The sequence below is a fragment of the Diorhabda sublineata genome, chromosome 2 (genome assembly GCF_026230105.1).
Source record: "Diorhabda sublineata isolate icDioSubl1.1 chromosome 2, icDioSubl1.1, whole genome shotgun sequence".
NCBI lineage: Eukaryota > Metazoa > Arthropoda > Insecta > Coleoptera > Chrysomelidae > Diorhabda > Diorhabda sublineata.
The window spans coordinates 35,459,328-35,475,914 of record NC_079475.1 but is presented as its reverse complement, the minus strand read 5'-3'; the positions used below and the strand labels follow the sequence as shown (position 1 = coordinate 35,475,914).

General features: G+C 31.4%; 1 protein-coding gene across 2 annotated transcripts in view; it reads left to right on the top strand.

The window, feature by feature from the left end:
- The window catches only part of LOC130453103 (transcription factor AP-4), a 179,801-nt gene extending 164,036 nt beyond the window's left edge, over nucleotides 1-15,765 (top strand). For both annotated transcript variants that reach the window (XM_056792700.1, XM_056792701.1), the window contains exons 3-6: nucleotides 5,017-5,206; nucleotides 6,646-6,998; nucleotides 7,276-7,485; nucleotides 9,337-15,765. In XM_056792700.1, coding sequence (XP_056648678.1) covers nucleotides 5,017-5,206; nucleotides 6,646-6,998; nucleotides 7,276-7,485; nucleotides 9,337-9,420 — 837 coding nt within the window. In that variant the 3' untranslated portion in view covers nucleotides 9,421-15,765. The remainder of the gene's footprint in view (nucleotides 1-5,016; nucleotides 5,207-6,645; nucleotides 6,999-7,275; nucleotides 7,486-9,336) is intronic.
- The last annotated feature ends 822 nt before the right edge of the window (nucleotides 15,766-16,587 follow it).

The following is a 16,587-nucleotide window of genomic DNA, read 5'->3' as shown; positions in this document are numbered from 1 at the left end:
GGATCCAAAAAAGCCGCAATGAGGCCTGGAGTATAGTTACGGGAAAATTTTCCAAATATAGCTTAGCTGAGCTGTGGATTATTTCAATCTGGGTATGTTTTGCCTGAATCCACGGGGAATTTTCCTGAGCCTAGTAGCGACAATTGTGACTATTTACTACATCAAAACTTTATCTCTACTGTACTATTGAAAAATTTTGGATCTACGTACATGTTCGACGGAGGATGAGATAGAGCAAGTTTTCTAGATAACTGGCTTCAACATATGGTTACAAAACTGCGTTGATGTACGTGGGGGTTCCGTTAAACATAAATAAAACCATTTTCCTAAACACATTTTTAGATATAGCGTCACCCTCGTATTTGCTTGGTATATTTCTTTCAGTTTTTCTTGGTAACTTGGTAACAACAAAAAATTAAGTCATACATAAATATGCACGTATGCCTGTGGTTCCACATTATATATGGCAGTGAATAATAATTTATTGTGAATACTCCTGATAAAAGTGGTTTTCCTCATATCAACTTTTTTAGTTTATAGATTTGAGGTTACTTATTATGTGTATTATTAACTCTTTTTATTATTTTACATTCAATATTGTATTGAACATTTCTAATAATAATTTTTTATTATACTTATTTTACCGAAATAGTATTTCCTGATACGATTTGAAATAACCGATATTGTGAGCTTAGCGCGATGTTGTCAGTTTTTTTAACGCTTGAATAAAAATTTTATTACAGTTTTGTTTGTATTTAACATTTTAAAATGTACAAATTCAATGTCCTTAAATTAAAACGAAAGAATGTTCATCATTATAGTAAACAAATTTATAAATGAAATAATTTATAAACAAAAAATTTCCAAAGTTTGTTCATTCATTTCACAACAATTTTGTAAAGTTGATGTGTTACATAAAACGTACGTTATTTTTATCTGGTTCTAATGTAAATGCAACAATTATGTATTTATTGTTATGTGATTCGTCTGCCGATAAAATAATATTTACTTCTAAGAATCGATAAGTTATAAAATATTTGCATTGTAGATAATTTTACGTTATCTGATGAATCCAATATAAATAAAACGTAATAAGATGGAAAGCCAAATATTAAAGTCACTTTATGATATTGTACACATATAACAGATTAAATCTTAGATTCAATCGTAAATTCATTGTACAATCAACCTAACCCGTTAAGAATTAAATCTGGTGGTTTGAAATTGATCTTACATAACTATATTATTTCACATCTTTGACACCCTGTATGTAATTATAAACGAATGCAGATGCTTTAATTCCAAGTAAAGAAATTTTACGAGTGGAGTATGAGTACCGAAGTACGTTGGAACTGGTAGTAGACACCGCGTGTTTGTGTTAGTTCCGAATTCCAACGGTCAACGGGGGGGGGCAGCACTTTACAGCGTTCGTAACCAACTAGACATCTATTTTTAGACACAGATTAAACATTTACCGGTTCTTTCTCGGAGAACAGCAACAAACAAGACGTAGATATTGCAACGCGATGCAAAAGGACAAATATCGCATGGAATATTTCTCTTTTATTGGTTTTTATATATATTTTTTTTTCGTACGTGATATTTTTCACAATTTCGACTTTAATATTTAAAATCATTTGTTACTAAAAGGAAATTTTATCAAGGGGTTCATGATTTTATTCAAATTTCAAGTTTTTGGGCAATGGAAAATTGATGACTTCGGATATCGACATCTCATTCTTCAAATATACAAAAGGGCAACAATGAATGTGCAGAATACAAAACGGGTCCTTATGATAATAGAAGCTGCGCGAGGGGACGCGATCTCTTGAATAACTCTTCATTGTCGCATTAGAGGTTAAGTTGATATTCATTCAAACTACTCTGTTTCATAAATCGCTCGGATAAAAACAAGCATGTGCTGATGAATATTTTTCAAATTGCTCCGCTTTAAAACAATAAAATGCAATTGAACCAAATTTATCATAAAAAGAAAACTTTTTATGATTTAAGTTTAAAAATTTTTTGTTACTCGTAGTAATAGCCACAGTTCAGTTATTAAAAATTGAACAAGAAGAAACTATAATATAAAGAAAATTTTATTTTCTAGAAGTTTATAGGACTAGGTAAAATAGAACTTCATATATAAACAAAATATTTAAAAAAGTAAACAACATAACAAAAATTCAAACAATAAATTAATACCAACTCAATCAAACATTGCTCAAAAACGGCGTTGCTGCTCATGCGCACTACTAAAATATTGGTACAACTGAAAACTGACTTTATAATCGTGTTCAAACGATTTTTAAAAGATACATGGTCTTAACTTGAAACTAATTAATAGTCGAAATTGTTGCTGAGAATGAGAGTAAATAATTTCAGTATAAAAAATCGCCAGGTGCACTTCCGTTCAAGTTACCTCCACTTTAAAAATCCCAAGATTTGAAGTCAGGTGATCGAACTGGCTATTCCATTGAACCTAGTCGTACAATTCAGGGAGGCTGTTCAATAGCACTGTACAATATGAAGCATTGTTCAAAATATTAATATCATTATTAAAGATCCATGGATCCATGATAATCGTTTGATTCATTCTTTTATTTCGAGATGTGATGTTTAAGGGATAGTTAGTTGCTGTACTTTCATTGTAGACTCATTTTCCTTTTTGTGAAGAGAGAAGTAGTAAACAAAAACATTTGCAGATATTGCAAACACTAGTTTATGGCAGTTATAACTATTTGGATTATCCGTCAGTCATTAAAAAATCCACATGTTCAATACCAGTCTTCTAGATACTGGTTTCGTTAAAACTTTGTTCCTTACGAGTTTTTTTCAAAAATTCAAATGAAGAAATTGGTTATTCGACTACACTCCTAATGCAAAGTAAACAAAAATTTAATTAGGCTTTCGCTAATCCTGAAAAGAGAGGTTCGATGTTTTCTGAACTGCATACAGATCTTGTTCATGTGGGGTGAGGGACATTCTAGGTTTGGCCCTGATATAGGAAAATTGTTTTCTGCAGGGTTCGGATGGTGGTAATTTTGGGGTTTGTTAGTTTCGTTAACTGCTTGTAGATCCGACCACTGCCGCCAGATATGTATAAAAGGAATATTATGGGAGCAAAGCATTGTCTCGAAATTCCAACCAACTTTTGGGGTTCTAATAGGCTGAATTATTCCCTATCGTCGGTTATTTGGCTGGTCAACAAATTCACCACCAGGTTACAGGAAACCTGAAACACTGTCGATGGACCTTGACGTTATCTTAGCTCGTATTTATTGATGACTCATAGCCAACTGTTCGATCGTGACGATCATGGTCGAGTGTTGGAATCCATGTTTGATGTACCTTCAGTGCTTCCTCTGTTCTGTTGAATTTTATGAATTCTCTGTAGAGTCTTGCTTGATACTCGAGCATTTCTTCATATAATAAAATAACTACTGAGTTAATTATTATTTTATACAAATGTGGCGTTTTCTTGGCCCATACTAGGCACATCAAGTAGGAAAATCATCTAAAACCGTTGCGTCACTCCAATACATTAGTGTTACGGAAGGGAAATATAATTTTTGTTTTACCGATATAAAACCGCAAGTCAGCGTACGTAATTTGTATTCTATGTATGACATTAGACTACAACTAATTTGTCACTATATTGTATTGGGAGACCGACGATGAATATCTAGACTAGATTTTTCGAATTAACGAACATTGTTAAAATCTGAAGTACAATGACTTGAATTTTTTACCGTTGTATGAGAAAGTGGTTATAACCGTATTCTACCCCTACACACTACGATATTACCAGAATGATTAATAACAATGATGATGTTATTATTACGGTATATAGGGGACTAGATGGGGATGTTTCATCCTCATTTTCGATTACGTCATATTAATTATAATGAAACGGGAATTAGAATATCAATCATAAATAGGGTTCACATAGAATCGATTCATTTCGATTTGTTTGATACGGATTCGATTTATATACATAGATTCGATTCTTAGACATTGCATCATCATCCATACTGATTCATCTCATTAGATTCCATTTATACATGTTCGATTCGTATAGAATCGATTCATTTCATTCGATTCATATAAACCTGATTTATGTTTTTTTTTATCTTTTATTTAGTAGCAATCAGAATACTTCTTTAACTATACGCTAATATATTAGCGTCAGCTTTTAGTGACGTGATGAGGTCTTCTCCAGTGAAAGGTCCTCTTCAAACTTCCATCACTCTATTTGTCTCCGTTTCTTAACAATATACTCTTTCTGTCTTCTTTTACTTGGGCAGGAAAAATCTTGAATTTCCATTTGTAAACGCTTGTAACTTGTAATTGATCTAGATGGCTCTGTGGTGTGTTAGATGCCTCCACTGGATCTTTATAGTTTGCTAGGATGGCTGTGTCATCTGCCAGTCATCTGCGAATATAGCCTTAGTGCTGTTTCTGAATATCTGTCGTGTAGAGTGCGTGCATTAGATAACCCAGCGCACTTCCCAGTGGAAATACTGTTGTTATACGAGGACTGCTAGTCACTGTTTGGTTTACACGCACTCTCAATTTTCTATCACTAGTAGGATCTCAGCAACATGAAATAGGATCTAGAAAGATATTTTTTAGTTTTGTATAATAGCCATGGGTGCAAGACCTTGACAAATACCTGGCTCACGTTTAGAAAAAAATTTCTAAGGCTCGATGTATTTCATTGCTTTGTCTATGGATTTTCTGCACAGTGTATTGATATGCTTGGAATCCAAATTGATGAAATGGGACAAAATCTTCTTTGTTAACATCTGTGTTATTGTTTTCGATAGAAGTCTCCAAGAGGCTTTCAGACAATTAGTAGTAGACTAATGAGTTGATAAGAATTGATTTTTTTTAGTTCTTCACATTGTAATGTAATATGTATACTTTTTGAGATCTAACTACGCCTGTTAAACTTGACATTAACATTATTCTACATACTATTTTCCAGTTGTATAATGTAATATTTTGTTTCAGGCTGCGATTCTTCAACAAACCGCTGAATATATCTACTCATTAGAACAAGAGAAGACAAGCCTATTGTCACAAAATTGTCAGCTTAAACGGCTAGTAAACCAACACGAAGGAGGCGAACTGCCACCCAAGAAGAGAAAGACTGAATTGATTGTTCCCACGTTAACGGCAGAATCATCAGATGAAGGCATTGGTAAGGACAAAAATGTACTAAATGTTCACTCTAGACTCTCGCGATACGCCTCCTAGAGGTGCTCGACACGATTCTTGACGAGTGGAGGCGGCAGGATCTGCTAGGCATCCACACTCTCGATTTATTCAGTTGCTAGGTACATCTACTACAAAATGGACGTGATTCAAATTTATCTTCCTCAGATGCCCTTTAAAAGTCGTAATTTATGAATTTTTTAATCCTGTATACCACAAGAAGTAAAAAATTAGTACCTTCATTTGTAGTTATACCCACTTTCATTCTCTTTATGTCCTTTGGATCACGCACGAAGTACCGACAAGAAGCGGAGTGATAAGGAAGCGAAGTGAGGGAAGGCAAGAGAGTTACGAGCGTATCGTTCTTTTTTATATAAACAACAAGTACAAGAGGGTGAACCCAATTACACTCTAGTAGTTCGATTGATCTTGAACTTATTGTAATGTAGGTTAGTGCCTTAGTAGCTAATTCCACAGATTTGCACTTCTCCAAAGAAATGGCTTACTTTGTATAACTTTCTCTTCGCAGTTTTTTCTTTTTACTAATGGATAAATTATGTAATCAAGATGGTGCAGAATTAAGTTTTATTCTATCAATAAAACTAGAAGAAACAAAATAGTCCACGCATAGTCTTGTTGATTTTGTGGGGCAACGTATTGACGTCTTACAGCTGCAAGCCAGGCTTTTAAAGCCCAAACCGCTCTACAAGGCTACATCAGTGTCCTCGTGTCCCCTCATCCTCCCTCGCTGTGCACCGTGTCGGTTTCTCGGGTGCAAAACAAAGGACGTGAGGTATGTTCATCCTTAATGACGTGTGGGACCGAATAGAGAATTCAATATATAATGCCGCCTCCGCTCACCACGACTTGTGTCGACAAATTCTAATAGGCGCTCCGCGAATACGGTTCGGACATAAAAGCTTTGCGATTTTTTATGATAAAACTGAAAATCAAATCAAGTTTTTGTTTCGTTTAATTATCTAATGAATACTCACGTTAAAAATATAAATATATCTATTTGCTAGGGAAATATAACATTTCGATTATTTTTTCACATCATAACGGAAACTGCAGACGTCGAACAGTTGCCTCAATATCGTTAACAGGTTCACCATATTCATATATGTATGGATCTAACACCGTCAGCTGGTAAATGACATATTCATAAGTTAGAAATCGAGGTTGTTTATAATCTCTAAATTTTATCTCTATATTATTCACAAAAAATCTACAAATGTTTGCTGCAAATACGCCAAAACAAATCAACCTTTGGTTCAGGTAGATTTCTCGAATTTATTACATATCATTAATTTAATAGTTATTTTATTTTTTATGCTTACTGTCTTACATTGTTTTAAAATATCTTTTTTGGTATATTCGGCTTTGCATTTGCAATAAATATATTTAAAATTTGTTGTGATTCAGGTTCGATGTCTCCGGAACTAATTGTAGTAAATCAAGCAGACACTTTGGCGGAATTGAAACAACAATTGGAAAACGAACGCAACTTGAGGTTGATACTGGAAGACCAGGTGAGGCAACTCGAAGCGCAGCTGTTTCAACAAACGCAGCAACAATCTGCGCAGATATTCGAATTGGAAGACAGCGATACTGTCGGCATGCAATTAATTGCTGCGGATAGTTTACCGATTGGTCACACGCAGACGGTGGTATGCAGTTCATCACCTGCTAACTCCAGGAGCTCGAGTCCGGTCACCGTGATTCCCGAACAAAGGTTACCATCGGTACTGGAAGCTGCAATTAAGGCTGAACCCAAGGTATGATCTAATATATATATATATATATATATATATATATATATATATATATATATATATATATATATATATATACATTCTAATAAATGTGCTATAAGTAAATAAATTAAATAAATATATTTATAAATATCCACACCTGCGTACAGGAAATAAATTTCTTTTGGAGGTTTCAGGCCTTACAATGGGCTATTTTAAACGATATTTGTTCTTTAATTTTATTAATTTTGGTAATAAATAAAAAACTGAAAACAATAATTAATTTATTATATTGTTTTAGGTGGAAGTTGAGAGACTGCCGTCACCGAATACCTCCTCGCACGAAGAGAATGGTAGAGTTTACAATATCTCGAATACTTCCAGGCAGAACCTCGAAACTATAGTTGAAGCTATTAGACATCTCGAAGGTAGTCATATGTTCGATGATGAACAAGATGTACCTCTCGCACTTACCACAAGGTCGATGGAAAACAAGCCTGATATGCACACGGTAAGTTATAAATTACCTGGTATAGCTTTGAAATAAATCAATAGTCATGTTTATAATAAGGTAATATAACTTCACCACAGTGATAACCACCTAAGCTCTCCAAACAAATACTATTAAATGAAACATGAAAACAAAAAAATGAAACAAAAACCTTCATAGCAGCTGGCATGGAAATATTTGAAACTGGTACCAAATACTCGTCAATGATGGGTTCTTGTTCAAGCATCAATCAAGTGAAAATATTTGCAATTGAAAGATGCATTTAAATGAACCTGAAAAGAATCTACTAGAAATGTTCATATTGATTAATTTTAATAGTCAAGCTGCCATTGAAGCACTAAGCTCCCATGTCATCAAGCTCGCATGAAAATGACGAAGCTATCTTGAAGAAAGAGGCAAAGATAACAGTTTTTTTTTAATTTGGTTTCCTAGTTATATAGGGAATGAAGAGACTAATAAATTTACCAAAAAAGAAGCACAAATGCCTTTTATTGCCCTGAATCTTTATGTGGTATAAGTAAATTCTATCATAAAGATGGGTTTCGGAACAAGTAGAAACCAAAAGAAAACCAGTATTTTCACCCTACTAGATCAGATAGAAATTCCACTTTATCTACTCCTACAATGCACTATATATAAAAATCCTTTGGAAACAAACCTATAGAAGTCACTTTAACCTCCTCAAAGCCAGTATTGTATATTGTAGTTCACTGAAACTCTGTGACCAAGAGGTAAGTGTAGATATGAAAAACAGCCCTAATACTGCGCACAATAAACCTTAAGGTTGCAGTGATTAAATTTATGTGAGGTATTTGAGGTATGATATTGATTCTAATATTTTAATTATGCTTGAATATGTAGTAGAATTTCAAGAAATTCTGTGGCAGTACAGAATAAATTTACTTGGAATACTGGAGCAATACCGAACACATTGTTTAGTGGTACCATCTTCTATTTCTGAAGACGATAACTTGGTTATCAAAATGTATATCAGACAGTATGATTATTAGAGTTGGTATAGTTGTAGTGTAAACAGTGTGTTCAGTATAAATGTCATCAACAGTTCCAGAAATTCCACCTCATTTAAGCAATGACGGAAATGAAGTATGGAAATAAATTCCAAAGACAATCACTTTATGAGAAAGCAAACAAAAACCGTTAGGTAGTTATCAAAAACTCTTGTAGAGGAAACATATATTAGAAATGAAAAAGAGGAGAGGTTAATATGATGGATTTGATAAATTAAATAGATAATACAAATAATACAGTGATGTAGCTAATGAAGAAATAAATTATTATTGCAACCAAACAAAAATTATTAAACCTGCAGTAAATACCCCTTATTAAGTGAGAAAATTTTCAAGAAATTATGGGAATATCGAGTCATAAAAATTCTTGATATTAGAGAGCTCTAACCCAATTCTTAATTGGGGGATATTTTTTTAAGATGCAGAATCTAAGTAACATATTCTACCAGGAGAGCTGATGGATATCTGGGACTGCCATAGCCTACCCACTAAACCGCCATCTCCGTTCAACAAGGGATTATTGTGATATTACTTCTGCTTGGTGGGTCTCACTTTGTATAATGAAATCGTCATACCAGCCAACCGTCTACATTTTTTGCCTAAGAATTTTCTCTGTATAGGTAGCCACCAATTGCTAACATTCTACCTTGTGCAGCATCATCATGATTTATGCTGCTCTCGACAGACTCTTCTACTTCGTCTTTGATATCTTTGAGTGCTATTAATTACAACATATCTTATGTTCATTGATTACTTCATATTTAGTGATTTTGTTTGAATCATGAATACGGTTTTAGCAAATTAATGTGTAGTTTTGTTTTAGGCCTACCTTGAGTTCAATGCTACGACTGTCCAGCAATACCAACAGTCCCGACCGGGAGTAATTGTTGTTAAACAGGCATCGTGATCGAAGATAATTCACTTTGCCAGTTTGTCAACTAACGGACAGGCAGGGAGACAGTACTAAAAGTGACGGCTTCGGGTTCTGAGAACAGAGCCCCCTTTCTTGAATAAATTATCCAAATATAGCAAAAATGTTATGACGATGTTAAGTTCCATTTTATTCATCGATAAATGGGCTGGCCTTTCATGTGAATGTTTTTTTCTTCTCTCTAATTTATTATTATTATTTTTTGTTCGTCCTTATAATATTAAGAGCTGTAGAACGTTTTGTAAATCAGTCGAATGAAGTGCAACGGAAATTTTGACACGTTTTCTTGTCGTTTTGAAATATGTTGGTACCAAATCGCCAAAAATTCTATTCAATAAATATAAAAGGTAATTAAATTGAATTTATCGAAACGTTCACCAGCTCAAATGTGTTTTTTCGTTTACCCCCATCTAAATAAAAATTCGTACATTTTTCTACTTGAATTATAGCGAAATTTTAGGTCGAATAATCGGGTGGGGAAGAATCACATAATGGAAAAAATACATTTTTTGGCAATTACTTTCAAATAGGAAAATAAAACGATTATGCCATCGAATAAATTATATAATTATGGGAGGGTGAGTTTAAAAGGCTAAATGTCGTTTTATTTTTTTTCCAAAAAGTGTAACATTTTGTGTCATCCATTATCTAAGAATTAATTCCCACCTTAAATTTATTTGCTACAAAGTCGGTATATATAGCAGAAAATAATGATTATATGTTTGAAATTGGAACAATTTCTTATTTGTTAACTCGAAATTCAAATACTTTTCATCACAATATGTATTTTCTTTATCAGTCACTTTCTTGTAAGTTTACAATCTGTTTGTACAAATTTGTGTGACTTATTCATAGATTTCTCAATTTGCTTTGATATCCATCAATAGTTTTCATCTCCAATGGATGTTGATGCTTAAAATGGTTCTTTCTTTAAAATTATTAACAAATATAACTATTTTCAATGAAGATGAGTAATACTTGCCACTACTTTAAAGAGTTAAATAATCAATAGTTGAATTTTTCAGTTCCTCGAAAGGGTTCAACAAATCTACACAATTTTGCATTATTTTCCCACTCCTCGGCTAAAAAAGATAGATGTTCTTGCTGTTGATACATTAATTTAATGAAGAGATTTAGTTTGATTGAGACATTCTTGTATTGTATTCAATTATTTTTGGGCTATTGTTGAATGAGTTGCTTTTTTTTAAAAGTTTATTTGAATCTCCAAATTGTTAAATTTCCATTACTTCATTCTTACATGATCTTTCACCTCTAGTGTACCTACTTGATTTCTTATTGTACCCTATTCCTCTAGTATACATTCATATATTTCTCTAAAAATAACTCCTGGGTAGCGATTTTTGGAAGTATTGCACAATAAATCTCCAAAATTCAATCAATTTATATTAATAAAACAGTTAAATAAAGGAACTGTCACTATTAATGGTAATGTTGATTATTGCAGATGTTGTTCACAACAACCCTAATTAGTCCAGAATACCAAGGTTTCCACCTATTTCCATAAACCTGCATTGATTTAAATAAAATTTTGACAGTATGTAGGGAATTTTTCAAAAAGCAAAATCTACCCTACGCCGATGGAAATTGATATAGAACCAAATTTCAAGCAAAAAATGTTCTTAGAATATTTTTTTCGAAAAACTTGAATTTTTCTTAAAAAAAACACGTTTTTAATCGATTTTTCATGAATAACTAAATACTTTTGATTTTATAGGAAAAAGTGTTACAAATAAAAATGGAGCTTATAAAAAAGCAAAGAGATTAGTTTTATTTTTAAATTTGCTTTATGCATAATACAAACCGAGCATATAATCATTTTCAAATTACTTTTAAAAAGCTTTAAAATGAGAGTTAGTAGAACTCTCTAGCATAAAAACTAAGAAAGTTATGACCGAAATAAAATCGATTCATACTTAAAAAAAACCTCAATTTCACCATTAGCAAAAGTATCCAAATTGCAATAAAAATATAATCTAGTGATTTTTTACTTTACTTAGTACTAATATTGATATTTGGAAGTTTGAACGATTTAGAATGTATAATTTCGAAAAAAATTATGTTTAAATTCGAAATTTCAAAATTTCTGAAAAACTATTGGATATATATAAAAATTGATATAGAACAAAAAGTTAGGATTTTTTCTAACAACAATTTTGCTTTTTTAAAATTTTTTGTAACTTCTAAATTAACTTAGATGTGACATCACAAATCGTACCCTAACGTATGACTGATACCATTTTCGAACCCTTTAAACGTGGCCCTTAAAAAAATAGAGGCTTAGAGAAATTTAAAACGTTAGTAAATTTATAGGTTATAAGATTCCCTATAAATTTACGTTTCGTGAATAATTTTTTCATTTATTTGTCATAAGGGATTATTTATAGGGGTTAAAAATTTTAAATACATAATATTCAAGTTAGAGATAAAAAATGCCAATTTGAAATAAATTAATCAAAAAATTGTATAAGTATGTCTGTAAATATTTTCCGAAATAGGGGATGATTTATAGGGGTTGAAAATTATAAGTACAAAATATTAAAGTCAAAATAGATAAAAAGTTGTCCATATAAAATAAATCATCAAAAAGAATAAATCTTTTTTTATCAATTTTTTTCGAAATAAGGGATGAATACCTCATTTTCAACTTGGTAGCCTGGGCTAAATATGAATATCAAAAAAAGGAAAAGACTTGATTAGTTAAATTTTCAAAAATCTCCATTGAAATATTATAAGTTATACATTGATTTAGAATTTCAGAATGTTAACAATACAATGTGTAAAATAGTATGACTATTGAACACATTTTATTAACCAATTTATCATTTTCTTTCTTTTGTTGTACTTCTCATCATTTAATCATTATTTTTTACTATTGGATACCTTACTGTATTTTTTGAGGTAATTGTAAATTTTTGATGATATATTTGTATTTCATTAATTGAACTTTTGTATTTTTCTAACCCATTATAAAATTGTGCGGATGGGGTTTAAACAATTCAATGTTATGCTCGGTCTTCACTAAATTTGGTTTGTTCTGTCTATATGAATCGAGCCAATCTGTTAATTGGAAGCAAAAAATTGTTATCCAATGAAGTATTTTATTTTTAACCCAGTAAATTTATGCAGTTTTATGTATAATAAAAGATAACAAAAATGTTGGAATGTGGATAAATAGTTCTTCAGATTTTTATAATTTTTTTCTAAATAATCAAGAACAATTTTCTTACTGCAATATTTGCTTCCAAATTGTGTAAAAAAATCTCGATTAGATAAATCAGAACGTAACACAATATTATGTAAACATGACGATTTTTTTAAAATTTTTTGTTACTTAAAAAAGTAAAGTTTCCTTTTATTTGAAACGCCAAAAATATATATTTATCATTATATTAGAAAATATAGTGAAACGTTTTGTTCCTTTTTTTGTACATATTTATAATTTTAGATTTGGTCTCGTAGTTGCGACCGCTTAGAATTAGTTGTGTTCAGTGCACGATCTGGATGCATGGGAAAAGTTTTTTTTTTAGTTTTCGTTCTGCATTAGTTTCTTAGATGGATTTTTACTCATTGAAGGTTGTTTAACTAGAAAAATCTGTAGAGGACATAATTTTATATAAATTCAATTACGGAATATACCTAAACGAAATTTTTTTGAATTCAATTAACTCGGTATAGCGACATTTTTGTTTACTATATAGGTACGGTGGGGTATGCGATTATTTTTGTTTTGAAAGTAGTGTTTGCTAAGACAAGAAGCAAAAATCATAGCTTTAGGATGTAGAAAGTGGAAATAAATATATAAATAAGCTGAGCATATATTTACAAATTTTTATTGTTACATTACATGAGAAACATATATCACAAGTAATAATTGAATGCTTTAAGCAAACAAATGTTTTACATTCAACACAGTAGTAAAACGATTTCCGATCTTGTTACGTTCACAAATTGAGCACCTGCCAGATTTTTTTGCTTTTTTCCAGGTCTGTTTTCAGAGTTTTCGTGCCCATTGTTGGGTATTCCAGTTAATTGTAAGATATTCGCTTGGAATGTAGACCTCTAAGCAATTTTCTACAAACATCTCCAACATTGCTCTTATCTGCCACATTGTAGAGCCAATAAAATCATTATCGTGTTCTTCAGATTCAATTATATCTTCAATTATTTCTTGTTCGGTGTCTGAGCCTACAGATCTCTCAGTTACACGGTCTTCTTCTGCTTCTGAGCCCGAAAAACTTGCTTTTCCGAAAAGTATATAGCATATAAGAAATAACGGCCTAATAGATAAAAAAAAAGAAGGTAGGGTGAGGTATGTCACCAAAATCTTAATAAACACTAAACCTATGGTGGGATATGAGGTGGACGCGGTAATAAACATGCATATATTTCCAGTCTATTGTCTACTGAAATAAGCACGTTGCTGCACGTTAACAAGTATAAAACGAATATACTCAAGAACTGTTAGTGTATATTAGCCGATTGTTATAGCATTTTAAAGTTAGCTTTACCGATGCCTGTTTAATGATGTTGAAAATTGGGGGTTCAATGAATATTTTTTCTAAATGTTTAATCTACAGTTATTCTTGTTGAGCAGACCAAAAAGCAAACCTAACATTTGAAAGTTATTTTAATTCAATAAACATGTACAATATGTATTAAATTTTTTTGTTAAACAAATCCATCTAGGAATACATAAACAATATTTATCTACATCTTGTACATAACTTTAAAAATTTGGTATACGTACGATGAAGTTTGAAAATAATTATAATATTGTTTTTCGTTATGCCATAGATATATGTAGTTTAAACAACGTGAATCAAATGTATCACTCTTAACAACTGACTACTAAGAAAATTCTTTCATAATTTGCTGCATTTCAGTTTTGTGAATTTTTTTAACTAATCAAAAATGAAAATGAAATAATAGTTCGTTCTTTATAGCTAAGTTCAAAAGTTTCTTATTCATTCATCTTGTTTCTATCAACTTACATCGAAATTATTAATTTTAGGCATTTTTGTATATTTTTCTTGAAATTTATAGCAAGTTTGACTCCGATGCTTAGAATTATGCCCTTTCAAAATAGTAAACCAAAAATACAGACGATCTACTCACTCATTATTTCGCCTTTTCAAATTTTTAGTCATTACCAAATATTTATTCAATAAATTAATTGGAATGTGGAATTAGAACTACTTCTGAAATCATGTGGTTGTTACGTGACAAGCAGTTGCGCAAACTGAACGAATTTTCGTAAAGTTAGTTACATTTATTACATTCCCCATTACGAGTTGGGGAGTTTATAAACTAACCGGTAAAATTGAAATAATTTATCGTATTTACCAAATTCAGTGGTGGTTATGTGTAATTACCGGAAATTTTATATAATCACCGAATATATTAGTTTTGCCGTAACATATACATTTAAAAAAAATGGAAATGAAATCCGGTTTTTCGACGTCTGAATTTTTGGAGTTGGAATTTTTGGAAATAGAAAGAAGATTTAAGCATTTAGAATTTTAATAAATGACAAACAACTTAATGATTGGAATAATTAATGTAATGAAATAGTAAAAAAATTATAACAAAATAGATTAAATATTTTAATCATATAAAGAAATAGTATTGTAGTTGTATAACTTATTTTTGTTTGTCACGGGAGTTTGATACGTTTGGTTCATTAGGTACATTTTTTTAATGACCAGAACACATTTCAAAATTTGCTGCATGAAAAAGTTATTGTTTTGTTTTTAAGGCTGTCAGTAAGTTTCTACAATTTTTATTTGTATTTTTTCTCAATAAAATCATTCTTATAATCATACCTGACAGGTTTTGTTTATTTTTTTTTGCGTTTTTTCAGCTTGTGTGCTTCTGTGATTGTGTCTGTGGATTTTCAAAACTTACTTAATTATAAAATGAAATGAGAAAAATTTTTAATTTATTTTCAAAAAAGAAAGATGCACAATCTTCACTTTATAAATGAAGATAGTTTCCCCAAACCATAATGGATTTTCCATAAAATAATGAGAAGCTGCTTTAGGCATATGGTTCGTTGGACGTTGAAGTACACAAACATGCCTTATAACCAGTGTATTGAGAACATCTGGACTCATTTATAGAGAATGTACATTCCCTGTCAGCTGAATATATAGGATATTCCGTATGATTTCCCGTCACTGTAAGTTTTTTTCTTACTTGTTAAAGGCCGAAACCCGCTAGCAATACGCCACGCCACGTTTCGAATATGTGTGCATATATGTTTCCATTTACATCAGAGAATTTTGAGTCGTCTCACGTGGAATGGCGTGGCGTGGAGTGGCCTGTGATGGGCTGAGTGTGTATGCAGACAATTGAAAAAACATATGCACACATATTCGACACGTGGTGTGGCGTAGCGTGTTGCTAGTGGGTTTTGGGTTCAAAACTTATATGGACAACTAAATCTGTGGTAGTTTCAACCACCTTTCCGCAATACTACAGTTTAGGCTAAAAAAAAATCATATATTTCTTCCCTGCAAAAACAATTGATACGAGTGGATTAAAAAATTAGGACTTCTTAAAAAGAACAACAAAATATTTTATAATTTCAAGGTGGTTTACTTTACCAACTGTAGCTCTTTAATACATCTTTTCCACATTTTCAATATTTACATTGGTATGGAAAAAATATAACATCATAGTCAACAAATGGAACATGTTTTAAAGGTATGATATATACACTGTAACCCAAAAGATCTATCATGTTCTTTGGTAATATAGAAACTGTTCTTCATGCTGCTTTATTTTTTGAATTTTTGCTGGTTCTCTCGTTTGTTTCTGTGATCTATATATAATTATTATATTTGATTGTCATTTTCCTATGTTTTCAATTCAGATCTTTTTGTTATTGTATACGTTCAAGTTTTTAAGTAAATATTATCTGTTATAAGCATTATATATTTGGAACATTCTTTTGTATTGTTCTATTTTGGGATTTTTACAAAAGTTGACAAAAGCTATTCTTTTAAGATGACACTTGTTTCTGTTACTTCACTGCTTATAAGATTAAACTAATCTACTGGAATTTTGTTTGCTTCTTCAATTGCTTTCAACTATTCTTCAATCGATTCTTTATGTCTCAAA